We start from the raw sequence: 12,773 nt of genomic DNA on the forward strand, positions 1-12,773 counted from the left end.
ATATTTTACATAATCAGGATTACATATAGAACACACATATTTTAATACCATCAGCTCTTAACTCCACTAGTGGTTTTTACTGTGCAATAACTGTGACTGTTGTTGATACAGATTCATTTGGGTGAGAATCTTCAAAAATAAGAAGGCAAAATAAAAAGGTAAACACTATATAAACAGTCTATAAACTCTACATAAACGGTCTATATGAAATGTTGTAGCTGCTAAGTCAAATTTACCAATCAAATTCTTCCAATTCAGTGTCGCAAGGAAGCCAGAACCTATCCTGGCAAGCAACTGACAAAGGCCATAAAAGGTCAAATGTCTAAGCCTTTTGAAAAGCAGTATATATAATGCAGATATTTTTTAAGAATAAGTACATATTTTAAAACTGTTAATATTATTATTACCCCCTTGTTTTCAGAATGCATGGAGTAAATATCCTTAGAAGGGAGTCTTCTTCAGCATCTACAGATCACCCGAGACAGACAAGTCCATTAACTCCATATTCTGCCCTTTAAAAAAGGCTGTGTTCTTTCTTATGTGGAGTGAGTGAAATGACAGCACTGGCAGCAGTGAAGGGGGTGGACCAGTTTAATGGTAAAATTAACAAGAAGCCTTACAAATGCTGGAGCATGCTTTTCCTTTTAAAGAACTTCCATTGGACTTTGATAGTTAGCATCCAGTCGTTGCCGAAGAGTGTTTTAGAAGCGGATGTGTGGGCATGCCCCGTGGAGAGGAGGTACTGGAGGCCGCCTGGGGGCTGGGGCGCTCTGGCCAACATGCACTGCTGCCGCTCGATTCATTTGCCAGCCTTCTGGGCCTTCTGAGCCGACTTGGTGACCTTGCCCACGCCCCCCGTCTTCTTCTCCACGTTCTTGATCACGCCGACCGCCACCGTCTGCCTCATGTCCCTCACCGCAAAGCGCCCTGCCGCACACAGAAGGACAGCTGTGAGCGGTTTGGTCTGCCACACAGCAGCCGTGCCGCCACAGTCGTGGTAGGAGACCATCCTGTGGAAGTCAGCCTAACTTTCCTTGAATCTTATTTTCTTTAAACGTCCAGAGTCAAATGAATAGAAGTATATTAGGGAAAGGCCTTTGTGGTCTTGGTCTACAATATTGCACAGCTCTTAATTCTTAATTTATATCTCATTACAGTGTCACAGTGGTTGGTGGGGATGAATCCATGTCTCAGTGGCTTTTACACCACAAAGCAAGCCTCAAGGAAGCACCTGGTACTGACCACAGTGTAATTGAGACTCTCAGGCCTCTAACCTCAGCCTCTCTGCTGCCCAAGTATACAGTATGCATTGGCCTTTACTGGCACAGCCGTTCACACAAAACTCGTTCTAAGTCAGCCAAAGTCATTCAAAAAGCTTTCCGTCTCTTAACCGTAATTTTTCTTGCAAACATTAACACGCTGTCCCTTGATGACTCTATGAATTTAAGTGCTTCACAGCAATAAAGACCAGGCTTCTACGATATGGAAAACAGATTTAAATTTTCTGCAAGACACCATTACACCATGTTCTCCGTCATCACCATTAGCCACTAATATTGGATATGACCCCACTATGGGCCATTGAGTCAGCTGTAAATACCTTCTCAGGAATGGAAAGGAAAGCAACACTTTTGTAAGCCAATGGTTGCAATCTGGCTCCCTTAAGGAAGAATAATATCTTAAATCTAATGATAATACGCATCAGAAAGAACTTACATGCTTTACAAATACATGTCTAATTGTTTCTAAATGTCTCTGTAGTGCATATAAAAGCAAATGAGAACAGGGTTCTGCACAAGAATTTTCACAGCCCATTGAGTTTCACTCTCAATAAAACTCAGTCCATCTGTCTGGCTGCTTTTGGTTTTACTTCCATCACCCTGTTACAGAAGAATAAGATGTTAACTCTTTCTCTAAAGCAAGTGAAATGAGAAGAAAAAAACAATCTGAATGATCTATGATCCATGAAAGTTGAATAAAATAGGTTCTATCATTAAGCATCGTAAAATGCAAGTGCTATATAATTAATATGCATGGCTTCAAGGATGCGCTTAGCAGTAATGACGGTAATTGTGCAATTGCTCACCCAGGGGTGGGTACTGGGAGAAGCTCTCCACACACATAGGCTTGCCAGGGACCATTTCAACAATGGCTGCATCTCCAGACTTGAGAGATTTGGGGTTGTCCTCCAGTTTCTTGCCAGAACGGCGATCAATCTTCTCCTTGAGCTCTGCAAACTTGCAGGCGATGTGTGCGGTGTGGCAGTCAATGACAGGGGAGTAGCCAGCGCTGATCTGGCCAGGGTGGTTCAAGATGATCACCTGAGCAAGACAACAGAAAAGCCTTGTGAGTTCATTTCCTGTTGGTCGTGTTGCATTTGTCTATATAGCAAGCTGCAGGAATGGCTAGGATAAGGGACCATGAGGGTAATGAATTTTGCAGTAGTCAATATGCTTAGGGTATTTTCCATCAAATGGGAAAATAGGTAAAAAAAACATTATGGTTTAGTGGTCATGATATAGTGGTCATAACCACACTAGCGATAAGCAAAATGTGAATTTAACATGTGAAGAATGGCGATTTGGAGACATGCTCCTCTGATAAGCCCATCTGTCACAGATATTCATCATTTGGTGCTTTGAACAGAGGGAACAGACAGAGGGAATGCCTTATACAGATCCGGACAAGCGGAATACCTCACTGAGAACACTGGCCCTCATGTTGTGTACTTCCACTTCGAAAAACCAGCTCCCAGCTGGCTAGTGCTTAAAATAACTCAAACCAGCAACAACTGGACTAAAGAGAGCTGTATTCTTCCATCCATACATACATTGTCAGAAAATCACTTTTTCCTGGTCATGGCAACCCCAGGCCTACCTGAGAAACACAGGGTCAGAAGGCAAGACTACACCACAGATAGGACGCTGTTCCATTGTAGGGCACACACACATTCAGGCACAGGGACAATTTAAATACACATTTAACCTAGCCAGCATGTGCTGGAGCAAACTGGAACACCTGTCAAAAACCCACAAGAAACATGAGGAGGGCATGAAAACTACACACAGAAGCTCCCCAGTAACCATGCCTGTGAGCTGCTAGAGCTGCTAGAGGAATTGGCATTCACAGGAAATGAGGAACGCTGACCTGAGCAGTGAACCCAGCAGCCTCCTGGGGCGGGTCGGCCTTGCTGTCCCCACACACGTTGCCTCGGCGGATGTCCTTGACGGAGACGTTCTTGATGTTGAAGCCCACGTTGTCCCCAGGGAGGGCCTCGCTCAGGGCCTCGTGGTGCATCTCCACAGACTTTACCTCAGTAGTGATGTTAACAGGGGCAAAGGTCACCACCATGCCAGGTTTCAGGACTCCAGTCTCTACTCGCCCCACTGGCACTGTTCCAATACCTGCCCGCAAAAATAGCAATGAATCACAGATAGCTAAAGCCAATTCTTGATGTAAGCATCTTCTCATTTCATCTCACAGTGTCAACGGTGAGGATTTGAGGATACGGTTTTATTTTTCAACTAAGCCTTCTGGTCCTATTTCCATCAGCAAAGCTCAAGCAGAGTTTGAGGATTTGCCCTCAGTACAAAACTCCCTCAACCCTCCAAACATCTTCTGTGTTCCAGAACACAGAGGTGACGTTTCTGGAAAATTCAGAGAAGGATTGTGAGCTCTTGCCCTGGGACACTGAACCCCTCTGACCTCCAATCTTGTAGACGTCCTGCAGGGGAAGACGCAGGGGTTTGTCAGTGGGGCGTGTTGGGGGCAAGATGGTGTCCAGGGCTTCCAGCAGGCTCACCCCACTGGCATTGTGATCCTTTCTCTCTAACTTCCAGCCCTTGAACCAGGGCATCTGAAAGAGTACAGATCCAAAATAACATGCAACCAATAGCTCCATGTGTCAGATCACTCTGTGGGTTTTCTTTCAAAGTATGCAAAGCGTGTTTTCAGGGTCTGATTACAAAGCAGAAACTATTAAATCAGTTAGGTATTTTAAATAAAAGCACCACCCTGCCTCCATGTGAACAGTAGTAGGGATATAAGACAGTTCAGCTACAGAAACCTTACTCTTCTCTAAAACAATTGAAAAGGTTGTCCAAAATGTTAACTTCTTTCTACAACCAAATGAGCAGAATTACAGAAAGGTAATTTTCTAAAATGAAGTCAGCAACCTGCTATAAACAAGTATCTTCTTTATTTATGTGCCTATCTAAGGGTGGCACCTAAAATATTAAGAAACTTGTATCTAACTTACTCTCTAAAAGGTTTTAACATTTTGAAGCAGTCTTTCAAAATAAGAACCTAGACTTTTCAACAGATATGGCAGCCCACTGTCGGTTACCTTTAGAAAGAATATAATGTCTTCCACAAACTAGAATTAAGATCAGACGGAAGGATTAAAATTGAATCGTGTGTAGTGCAGTGGCTCCACCTGGTGGAAAATTGTGCACATGCGATCGCTGTCATGAAGCTAATGAAAAAATACTTCTTGGAGAAGAAGGAAGAGCCCTGTTGTGCTGTTTTCTGTATGTTCCTAAATTACAGAAAAGCTAGGCCATTGCTTTTTCTCTCTGCGGTTGTCTGGCCCATGGGACAGCCTGGAACAGCAGCCAGCCACCTCACAAGCTGAAGTCAAGCTATTAAAGAAGCTGCCATTTATAGCCCCTTGTAAAGCAAACCTGAAACAACACTAAAAAAGACTATATTCCACTAACATTTCAGTCTATCACATCCCAGAGATAATGTGTTCTGTTCAGTAACCCTCATTACAGATTGCTCTACAAATATGATGTAGAAAACCGTCCATATTCTTGAAGGGCAATTTCTGTCAGAAACAAGACTGAAGGGGGAACTCACATTGGGGGAAGGTTCCAGCATGTTGTCGCCGTGCCAGCCGGAGATGGGCACGAAGGGCACGGTTGCCGGGTTGTAGCCAATCTTCTTGATGTAGGCGCTCACCTCCTTGACGATTTCATCGTACCTCTTCTCGCTGTAGGGCGGCTCGGTGGAGTCCATCTTGTTGACGCCCACGATGAGCTGCTTCACGCCCAGCGTGTAGGCCAGCAGGGCGTGCTCCCGTGTCTGCCCGTTCTTCGAAATCCCAGCTTCAAACTCCCCAACCCCAGCTGCCACAATCAGGACGGCACAATCCGCCTGCAGGAGCGCACGGGGTTTAACACTGGCGCACAATCCGCCTACAGGAGCGCACGGGGTTTAACACTGGTGCAAAATCCGCCTACAGGAGCGCACGGGGTTTAACACTGGTGCAAAATCCGCCTACAGGAGCGCACAGGGTTTAACACTGGTGCACCTCTTCGCACTTCGCACAGGTCACCTTGCATCACGTGCTTCTGCAGCTGAAATGCTTTGGGATTTATAATCCGATTTTCCCCATTTCATTTTATTTATTTGTAAGTGACATTCTTGATCAGAGTGGCATTATGTCCTTCACATGGCTCTGAGTTTCATTATATTAATCTAGCAGTTAAGGATATAATATAATAATTTACCACAACATCTTCTTCAAAAGTCTAAAGAATCAAAATGAGCTTGAGGATCTTACACCATTTCTAACTTGAAATAGCAAATCCCGACCACTGTATGCTAATATCAGATATTGAACCATTTGGATTACTTGATATTGGCTATTTCAACCATCTGTATAATAACCAATTCAAAGTATATTCATGCGAACTACAGACTCAGACATAGAGATTGATGGGACAAGCCTGGGAGCATCATGGCATCAAGAACTATGATACTACTGTAACATTACATTTCCTTAGAGTAAAGTGGGCCTCTACCTGAGATGTTCCTGTGATCATGTTCTTGATGAAGTCCCTGTGTCCAGGAGCATCTATAATGGTGATATAGTATTTGGTGGTTTCAAACTTCCAGAGAGAGATGTCAATGGTGATTCCACGTTCACGTTCAGCTTTCAACTTGTCCAACACCCAGGCATATTTGAAAGAACCCTTTCCCATCTGAGAGGTGGAAAGACACGCACAAGGACATATAGAAGCTTGATACACAGCTACACAGCTACAGAGTATGAATGACACATTCACACAAAGGAGAACTGCTTTGTGGTGGGTAGGGGGTATAGCAGTTCAGCTCACTCACTGGAACTACTCAATCAACAAATTGATACATTTGTTTCTTAATAGTTATTTGTTTAAAATATCTTAAACTTTCATGAAACTGTAATGATGCCCCACATTCTACAAATGAATGCATTTGGTAACTCAGATTGCTAATGGGAGCTTTTGTACTTTTATTTGGAAAATGGATTGCATTTGTCTGACTGTACTTTTTAAATACCACCTTATCACAGTTAAATCACTATTATTGACACTGTTATTCAATTGGGCCAACAAAGATATTTCCTGGTCAAAAAAGTTTAATTAAGAAATCAATAATTACAGCCATAGAGAACGCTGATAACGGAATCTCCATAAATGATAGGGAAATCTTTCAAGAGTCTATGAAACCCTCTAATTCCCTGAGCTCTAACCTTTTCACCTCTAACTTCAGGATCAATATCATTATGTTTATTCCATACACTCTGGTAAACAGCCCTGTGTGTTCCTAGATACCTCCATTTTTCAAGCAATTCTGTGCTGTGATGAAGTCATTACTTCTCATTGGTCAATACCATAAAGCACTAGCTCCCAGTTGGCCGATAGTGTTTGGTATTGTAGTAAATAAAATTGTGCGATTGTGATGAATGAATCAGGATAAACAAGAGTAGACCAAAGCGATACTGTGCTCTGCTCCAAGGATGAATTTGTTGACATCAATAAATCTCAAACATTGCCTGCACCCATACATCATCTGTACTTCAGGGCCTAAAGAAAGTGGTCAAAGTCTGACCTCAGGGCAATGAGCTGTTGTAATCCACAGGACTGACAACTACTAGAGGAAAATAATAATCAGAATCAGAATAAAAAACTATGGAATGGATACATTTTGTACTCCCATCAGCAAGAAACAACCTCTGTTCCTTCATAGTTCCTGTGCCATTAAAATAAATTGTTAATTGTTATCATAACAGTTTCAATAATAAGTATATTTTTATAAAAACAACAATATTGCATCACTCTAAAGTTACAATATTTTATTATGGACTAATATCTATTAGCCACTAGCAATAAATCAAGCTAACTGGGTCAAATGGTCCACCCTTTTCAATTGTACAGTATATCCTCGATTTAACGGACTAATAGGGAGGAGGGGGTGTCCGATATTGCCGAATGTTCATTAAATCCAAATGTCTGTAAAATAACATCTATATGAAACCAAAAGTCTGTTAAATAGCAAATGATGCATTTTGAAGCACAAAGCCACCTGTGTTTAGGTGAAAAATGACAAATTTCATTATATATATTACATGTAATGCATTAGAAAAAATAATAAATTACCCACCCTCTTTAAACAAGAACAAAAACTGAACATTATGTAGTCTACTCATAAGAGGAATCACTTTGCTCCTCTGCCATGTTTCATGTCAGTCCTGCGGGAGATTGACACGATTTGCTGAGGAGGTGCTAGATTGAGGTGACACAGGTTTTGGTCGGTTAATTGGCTTGAAGAAAGCATCCAATTTCAATTGTGCTTTGGAAGTTTGCTGCTTACAAATAATAATCTCTCTGAAAGCTTGGAAGTGAGAGTAATGCCAGGGATCTTGAGGATCCTGTAGAGGCCTTTACAGGCTTCTTCCAAATAAAAACAACTTGAGGACATCTTTAAAGTAAAAATATGGCAAACTTAAGCATTATTGTGCTTCGGTCTCCTTGGATTTCATTTAAAAAAACAGTTCTTGTTTCTCCTGATTTTTTTATACATATCAACAAAAAGAAAATGTGACCACAGGCCTTGTGCCACAACAAAGAGATGACCTGATCATCAGAGCAGGTACAATTTAGCAAATGCAACACAAAATCAACCAAATTTAAACCTGAGCTCAGCCTGAGAAATGAAGTATGAACGGAAGGCAAAGACCTTCACCACATTGCCAAGGTTGAAAAGACTGACCTACTGCTATTTCTATTGCATGGAAATTTGCTGCTGTAAATGACCGAATTAAAAAGAAAGGAATTACACTGTACAAAAAGCTATAGGTTGTAGTGTTAGCTTTAGCTGATTTTCAGATCTGAAGCAATACATTTCACTTAGATCGCTTTCCCTCAGCTGGTGTAAATAGATTTATACTCCATCTTGTGTCATGTGCTATCAAGTTAAGGGCCACACTGCATCAGAAAATGGAGTGTGCTTACTAAAAAAGGAAGCTAATAATGGAAACTTTCCACAACACTTGGCTGGGTCTCATTCAAAGGTACGGGAGCTGTGTGCAAGCCTGCAGGCTGCTGAGTCTCATGTTCCATCTAAAAGATCTCTAAAATGTGATCAGCCCTAATGCAATGTAACAGAGACAGAGAAAAGCATTTATAACATCACAAAAAAAGGAGATGATATTCAGACAAATCACCACAGATTTCCTACCATCCTCAGCAGCAGCGTAACTTAAACTAAGAGGGAACGAAAAGCTGAAAACAGTGAACTTTTTAGGTTTTGACATTTCTCAGGTTTCGTGAGCTGGGCATGCATTTGTCCTACCTCTGCTGCTTCCTTCTCAAATTTCTCAATGGTTCTTTTGTCGATCCCTCCACATTTGTAGATGAGGTGCCCAGTGGTGGTGGACTTTCCAGAATCCACGTGGCCAATGACCACAATGTTGATGTGGACCTTCTCCTTCCCCATTCTACAGCTCAGGTCTCCAGGGACAGCGACGAGCTAGTTGGAAGCTTGGGAACAAGGCAGGTCTGGGGGAGAAGGAGAGGGGAGATGAAACATCCCGCGTTAGAGAGGATTACTAATCACTGAAGAGCATCAAAGAAATCTATCAAAAGTAGTCTATCCTGAATAGGGTCCCTCTTAATACTTTAATTTTAAACTTCCCATGAATCTACAGTAATAAGAAAGTTCTCGGAATGGGAAGCAGAAGGTTATTTATTCATTGATGTATTTGCCCTAATTTTCCCTGAATTGCAGATCTGACATTATATGCAAATACATGCCTAAAATGGCTGCCTCTTACGTCTTTACACATTAGAAAGTACCATGACCTTGTAGACAGAGACTCATACTGAGACAACATACTGTACTGTATATGAGTATGAATCAGACAGACATTAAGACATGAACAGGACTAAATTCTTGACCAAGCTGCCAATGTCACAAAGAATTAAAACAACTGTTTCTGTAATTGAATATGTTAAGATATTTTCTTTCCAAAGATATTAAAATAAAATGAAATTCACATAATTCTTTTTCTACTTAAAAACAGTACCAGTTACTGCAATAATCGTTATCTAACATCTAATATAACAAACTTACTGCGATTTGCAATGTTTTTTAAACAAACTTCATTACTCCTCCATAATAATATCTAAATATATTAATAATATTGTGTATTAGAAATGTATTCTGGAGTTTATTTGGAAAACAATTGCTTCCATACCATAGGACGACAGGATCCACTGCTATCCCAGTACTATAGTATCCCACTGACCAAGCTAAAATGCACTAATCTAAATGAACAATAACGTCATGATGTTTTTCATTATTTCCTGATCATTTGTCATTATTAATCATCAATAATTTTGCAATGTCAGGACAGAACAGTCTGAATTTGGGATGTTTCTGAGACCTGCAGCCCCATTTACAGTTGAAAATTTTAAACATTTTATATACTGAATGCATTTAATAACTTTTTTTATATTTATTTCAATGAGAAATGGGAAAATAGTTCGAAATGTTCATTTTTCATTCAAGGACCACAAACATTCGAGTTTAAACCTTGCTAATGCAGGATATACATGTTTCACCAACCCAACAAAGAAATCAGACATGCTAAATTTAATTCAGCAATCATTTCACATACGCTGTTAAATGTGTACTTTTTAACAATATCAAATCACATTCATTTGAATGTTTTCATTATATACCAGCAACACTAGGCAATGCACTACTGCTGCCCTGATTGTCAAGATCAGATCAAAGAGAATAATCCACTCAAGTCAAACTGTACTTAACCAGACAGACAGGCTGGCTTGTAGGCAAACAAATCTCAGCATTCATTAAAATAAGCATATTAACGTTAAATAACTTCTCAATTATAGTTAATCATTAATTTCACCATTTTAGCAAGAAGAAAAGACAATGAGGCTAAAAATCTTTTTAGAAAAGCATCAGTATATGGAAAAAGACGTTTAATGTTAAGATAACATGTATTATGTTGTTTTGTCACATAGTTTTGCAAACAGGATTGAAATAATCATACTCTAACCAGGTCATAAGAAATTTATTAATTTATAACCTCGTCTGTTATGAGATTATTGATTGTCAAACCTTGAGCCAGGCAATGTGCTTGATCCTCTAGATATTTGGAATAATTTTAACATTTCAACCAAATCAAGTAAAACTAATTTATTAGTTCTAGACTGTATTAGTTCCCTTGAGCCCAGGTGTGGTAATATTGAGATGGCAAACATTTAGTAACATGTATATTAGAGCAGAAGGTATTTGCTGCATGTTTAAAACAGAGTTATCAAAATAATTATGTCATTGTGGTCTTGAATCTAAAATCCTGTATTCTATAGCGCAATGCTATGCTCATGCTCATTGGTCCTCTGAAAATAAAGCAAAGGCCTCGAATGTCCTTAGCAGTGGATTCACCAGCAAACAAACATCTTTGTTTGTCTTTTTATTTATCCCGATAAAACATAGCTGGCTTTGCAAGCTGCAAAGTTTGATTCCTCCATTACTTCGAATTGATATCATCCCATCCTTACCAGAAAACCACTGCAAGAGAGTTGCAGTTTATGAGTCAGTAGAATATTCAATTTTGCTTGTTGAGAATGTGTCTCTAGTTTTCTACTTGAAGGTAACAAATTACTTTTAGCATCATGTTCTACATGTCTCCTAGCAAACATTGATACCTCCCAGCAGGTGAAGACGGACCTCTCGGTTTTACACTCTGAACCCCGGTGCTTCATGAAAACATACCAACAAAAAAACAGTAAGAAATTCCCCCTATTGCAGCAGAAGAGGTTATAGTATAGCAGATTCATATTGCCTCTTACCTGTGGCTGCGATCTCAGACAGCAGGGACTATTAGCTCCAGCCCAGGCAGTTTTATGTCCCTGGGAGGGGGTTGAAGCATTTGTCTCCCCTGCGCAATGCGGGCACCCCCTGTAATACGGCAATGCGGTAGCAGAGTAAGAAAAGCAAAGACTGCAGTGAAGCAACTGCAGCAGAGCAAGAGGGAGACCCAGTGATTCAGCAAAGAAGCTCGTTTCTGCTCCCAACAAACCAGACAGCTCCAAACCAGCAAGTTTGCCCACAGCTAGACAAGGGTATAAACGCACAGAGTGATTATACTGTACGTGTAACCTCTATTAATGGGAGGAACTGAGTTGCTTAAAGGGGGTGTAGAGCCAAAACATAGAGCACCAAAATAAAAACACAAATAATTAATCAATATTCTACTGAAACAAAACATAGACTCTGTCTAGCACTCTCCTCTGAAGTGTATGTTGTTTATCAGTTCATCTTTTATGATTTCTTTGTTGCTAAGCAGGTTAAATAAGTTTAACTTTTGCTAAGATTAAAAAAGATGTTGCCATTGGTCAGCTTAGTTTTATTTTATTTTTATACAGAACATACATTCAGTGATTTGATTCTTTCTCATTTTTGTATGTGCACTGAAAGGGGTCTGTAGTATGATTTTTTAAAACACATTCAACAAATTCTAGCACAGATTTCTCTAACTGTTGTATGTACGGTATGCGTTTCTTGTTATATAGAAAAACACACAGTATGATGTTTTCAATCACTACAAGCACTCAAAGTTTGAAATGAACAGATCACTATGCATTAGTATTTTACTTTGTAGAAGAAATAAGTTAATTTAGTTAATAAGTTAAAGTTAGATATAGATCACTGTGTAAAGACCACCTTCAGGAAAAGTTTACTTCTAAGACAACATAAACATATTTAATATTGACTGAATTCACTAATATGAATGAAATCAGCATTCAACAAGGCATTTGAACAGAATTATCATAAGCACTAGATCCTTCTTTTGAGTTCTAAACGAAGCCACTGTATCTTGATATCGTCTGATACAAGCCAGAATTTAAAAATAAACACCTGGCATTAAAAGAGCATGCCTGTTGCTCAAGACAGACAACATGTAGAGTTTATCTGGGGAGGTGACCACAGGCTTGATTATCCACACAACAAGTTGTAGAGGGCTTTTGCTTTTTTTTTTTCTTGCAGACATGTGCTCTGCAATTACTAAGTTGGAGAGGATCAAGTGGGTGTCAGAAAATACCATCCTTTGCAAATATCCAGGGAACACATCACTACATATGAACAATACACAAGCTGCACTCTTGAAGCCTAGTTACAAGCTTGAGTCATGATGCTACCATGACATGGGGTACTGACAGCTCTGAACATTATGATCATCAGAGCTCTGAGGCCAATGGCTCTTCCAGGATGCCCCATTGTGTTAGCAGCCATAGTTTTTACAGTCTTTCCTGAGTCATTACTCCTGCTGATGTCTAGGTTGATAGCATTAGTCTGTCAATTGGTAGTGTTGCCTACTAAAGGTGGATATAACACCCCTGGATGCAGCCCTGCCTGCAATGCTCCCAAAAACCAAACCACTAAAATGACAAATGCAGGAAAATAAAGTCCACTTG

General features: G+C 40.1%; 1 protein-coding gene across 1 annotated transcript; it reads right to left on the reverse strand.

Annotated features, from left to right (window-relative positions):
- Positions 1-579: 579 nt before the first annotated feature.
- Positions 580-11,270, reverse strand: LOC148648194 (elongation factor 1-alpha 2). The gene is made up of 8 exons (XM_088607526.1): positions 11,148-11,270; positions 8,620-8,825; positions 5,808-5,987; positions 4,861-5,157; positions 3,706-3,856; positions 3,148-3,404; positions 2,087-2,321; positions 580-927 (listed from the first exon to the last, which is right to left on the reverse strand). The coding sequence occupies exons 2-8, from the start codon at positions 8,761-8,763 to the stop codon at positions 800-802; spliced, it is 1,392 nt and encodes a 463-aa protein (XP_088463652.1). The 5' UTR covers positions 8,764-8,825; positions 11,148-11,270; the 3' UTR covers positions 580-799.
- Positions 11,271-12,773: the final 1,503 nt, after the last annotated feature.

This window comes from Lepisosteus platostomus, chromosome 15, assembly GCF_059453375.1.
Source record: "Lepisosteus platostomus isolate fLepPlt1 chromosome 15, fLepPlt1.hap1, whole genome shotgun sequence".
NCBI classification, from domain to species: domain Eukaryota; kingdom Metazoa; phylum Chordata; class Actinopteri; order Semionotiformes; family Lepisosteidae; genus Lepisosteus; species Lepisosteus platostomus.